Source organism: Eimeria mitis, genomic scaffold, assembly GCF_000499745.2.
Source record: "Eimeria mitis Houghton genomic scaffold, Emh_scaff1123, whole genome shotgun sequence".
Taxonomy (NCBI): domain Eukaryota; phylum Apicomplexa; class Conoidasida; order Eucoccidiorida; family Eimeriidae; genus Eimeria; species Eimeria mitis.
In genome coordinates, this window is record NW_013567729.1 from 3,038 (window position 1) to 4,243 (window position 1,206).

Genomic DNA, 1,206 nt, shown 5'->3' on the forward strand with positions numbered 1-1,206 from the left:
TCGGAAATCCTCGCCCGTTGTATGTGGGTCTCATAGGCCACTCATAGTGTGCCGGGCTAAAGTGTCAACTTCTCTCCTAGCCACTGCTCCTAGCAACAAGGTATAGTTCCTGCGTTCCCTACGAAAACCTCGGTTACCCACTTACCGGAAGGCATGCCCTAATTCTGTTGCGTCCAGACTTTCCAGGCGGAGAACTCTCCAGGACATGGGTACCCCACTTCCGTTGGAAAACACGTACGTTGCATGGAGTTGAGTCTCCTTTGGTTTGTCTTCCTTTATTCAGTTCAACGCTAGTCACTTTTTTCTCGCATTTGACGGTCTTGTAGCGCCGAAAGACCAGAAGCACCGCAGCAGCTGCAACTGCCACGAACAGAACCCCTACGAGGGGCTGCCTCCTGCGCCCCTGGTAATAGCTCAGGCCATTGTCTACGAAATTGACCTCAGAGGTAAGACCAGGAGCGACCAGAGCTTCAGCACTGTCAGTCGTCTCCACAGGAAGAACCACCGAGGCAGCAAAAAGCGGAGTGAACACAAGCATCTCCCAGGCCAAATGCGCTAACTACCGCGCCTGGAATATGATTATGGAAAAGAGTTCTTCGAATTTCAATGTATATATGGAGAATATGCTTTGTGTGAGCTTCAGGTCGCTCATCCCAGACATGCGCAACTCTGCAGTGGCCCAGAGCTGGGTAACGCTTCTGCAATTGCCTGTTCTGCAGGACATCACTACACACCTTCTCCTGCATAGATGAAGATCGACATTTCTATTCGGGTAAATAACTGCCCTAGATAATGAAACTAAAGCCGATGCTTGAAGTGCCTCACGGATTACGGTCACTTGCCAGTAGAGCGATTGGAATTCGGGCGGATGCAACGAAGAAAATTGGTGACAGCAGAAAAGAGTTGTCCTACAGTCCGCCACATCGGAGCCTGCGAATTTTCAGTGTCCGGGCTGCACGGAGCTCTGCAGTTGCAATTTAGCTCTGTCTAGAGTTGGCAGGTTTCTCCAAGTCATGAGCACCTCGATCAGAGCACTGGACACTGGACTGGACTGTGATGCTTAAGCCGTTCTCGTGGTTTGACTTTACTGCCTAGTGCTCACGTACTCCGCAGAAACATAAATAAGTCCAAACGATATGGCTTCTGCACGTGCTGCTTTGTGAGATGTTGGGGTCTGTAACGGGTGGTCTTCTGTCTTCTTCGACG

The 1,206-nt window shown here is 50.6% G+C and overlaps 1 protein-coding gene across 1 annotated transcript in view; it reads left to right on the forward strand.

Moving 5' to 3' along the window:
• The window catches only part of EMH_0030090 (uncharacterized protein), a gene marked incomplete at both ends in the record, with an annotated part of 2,609 nt that overhangs the window by 794 nt on the left and 609 nt on the right, over positions 1 to 1,206 (forward strand). The window contains 2 exons of the mRNA XM_013494377.1: positions 284 to 446; positions 644 to 689. Coding sequence (XP_013349831.1) covers positions 284 to 446; positions 644 to 689 — 209 coding nt within the window. The remainder of the gene's footprint in view (positions 1 to 283; positions 447 to 643; positions 690 to 1,206) is intronic.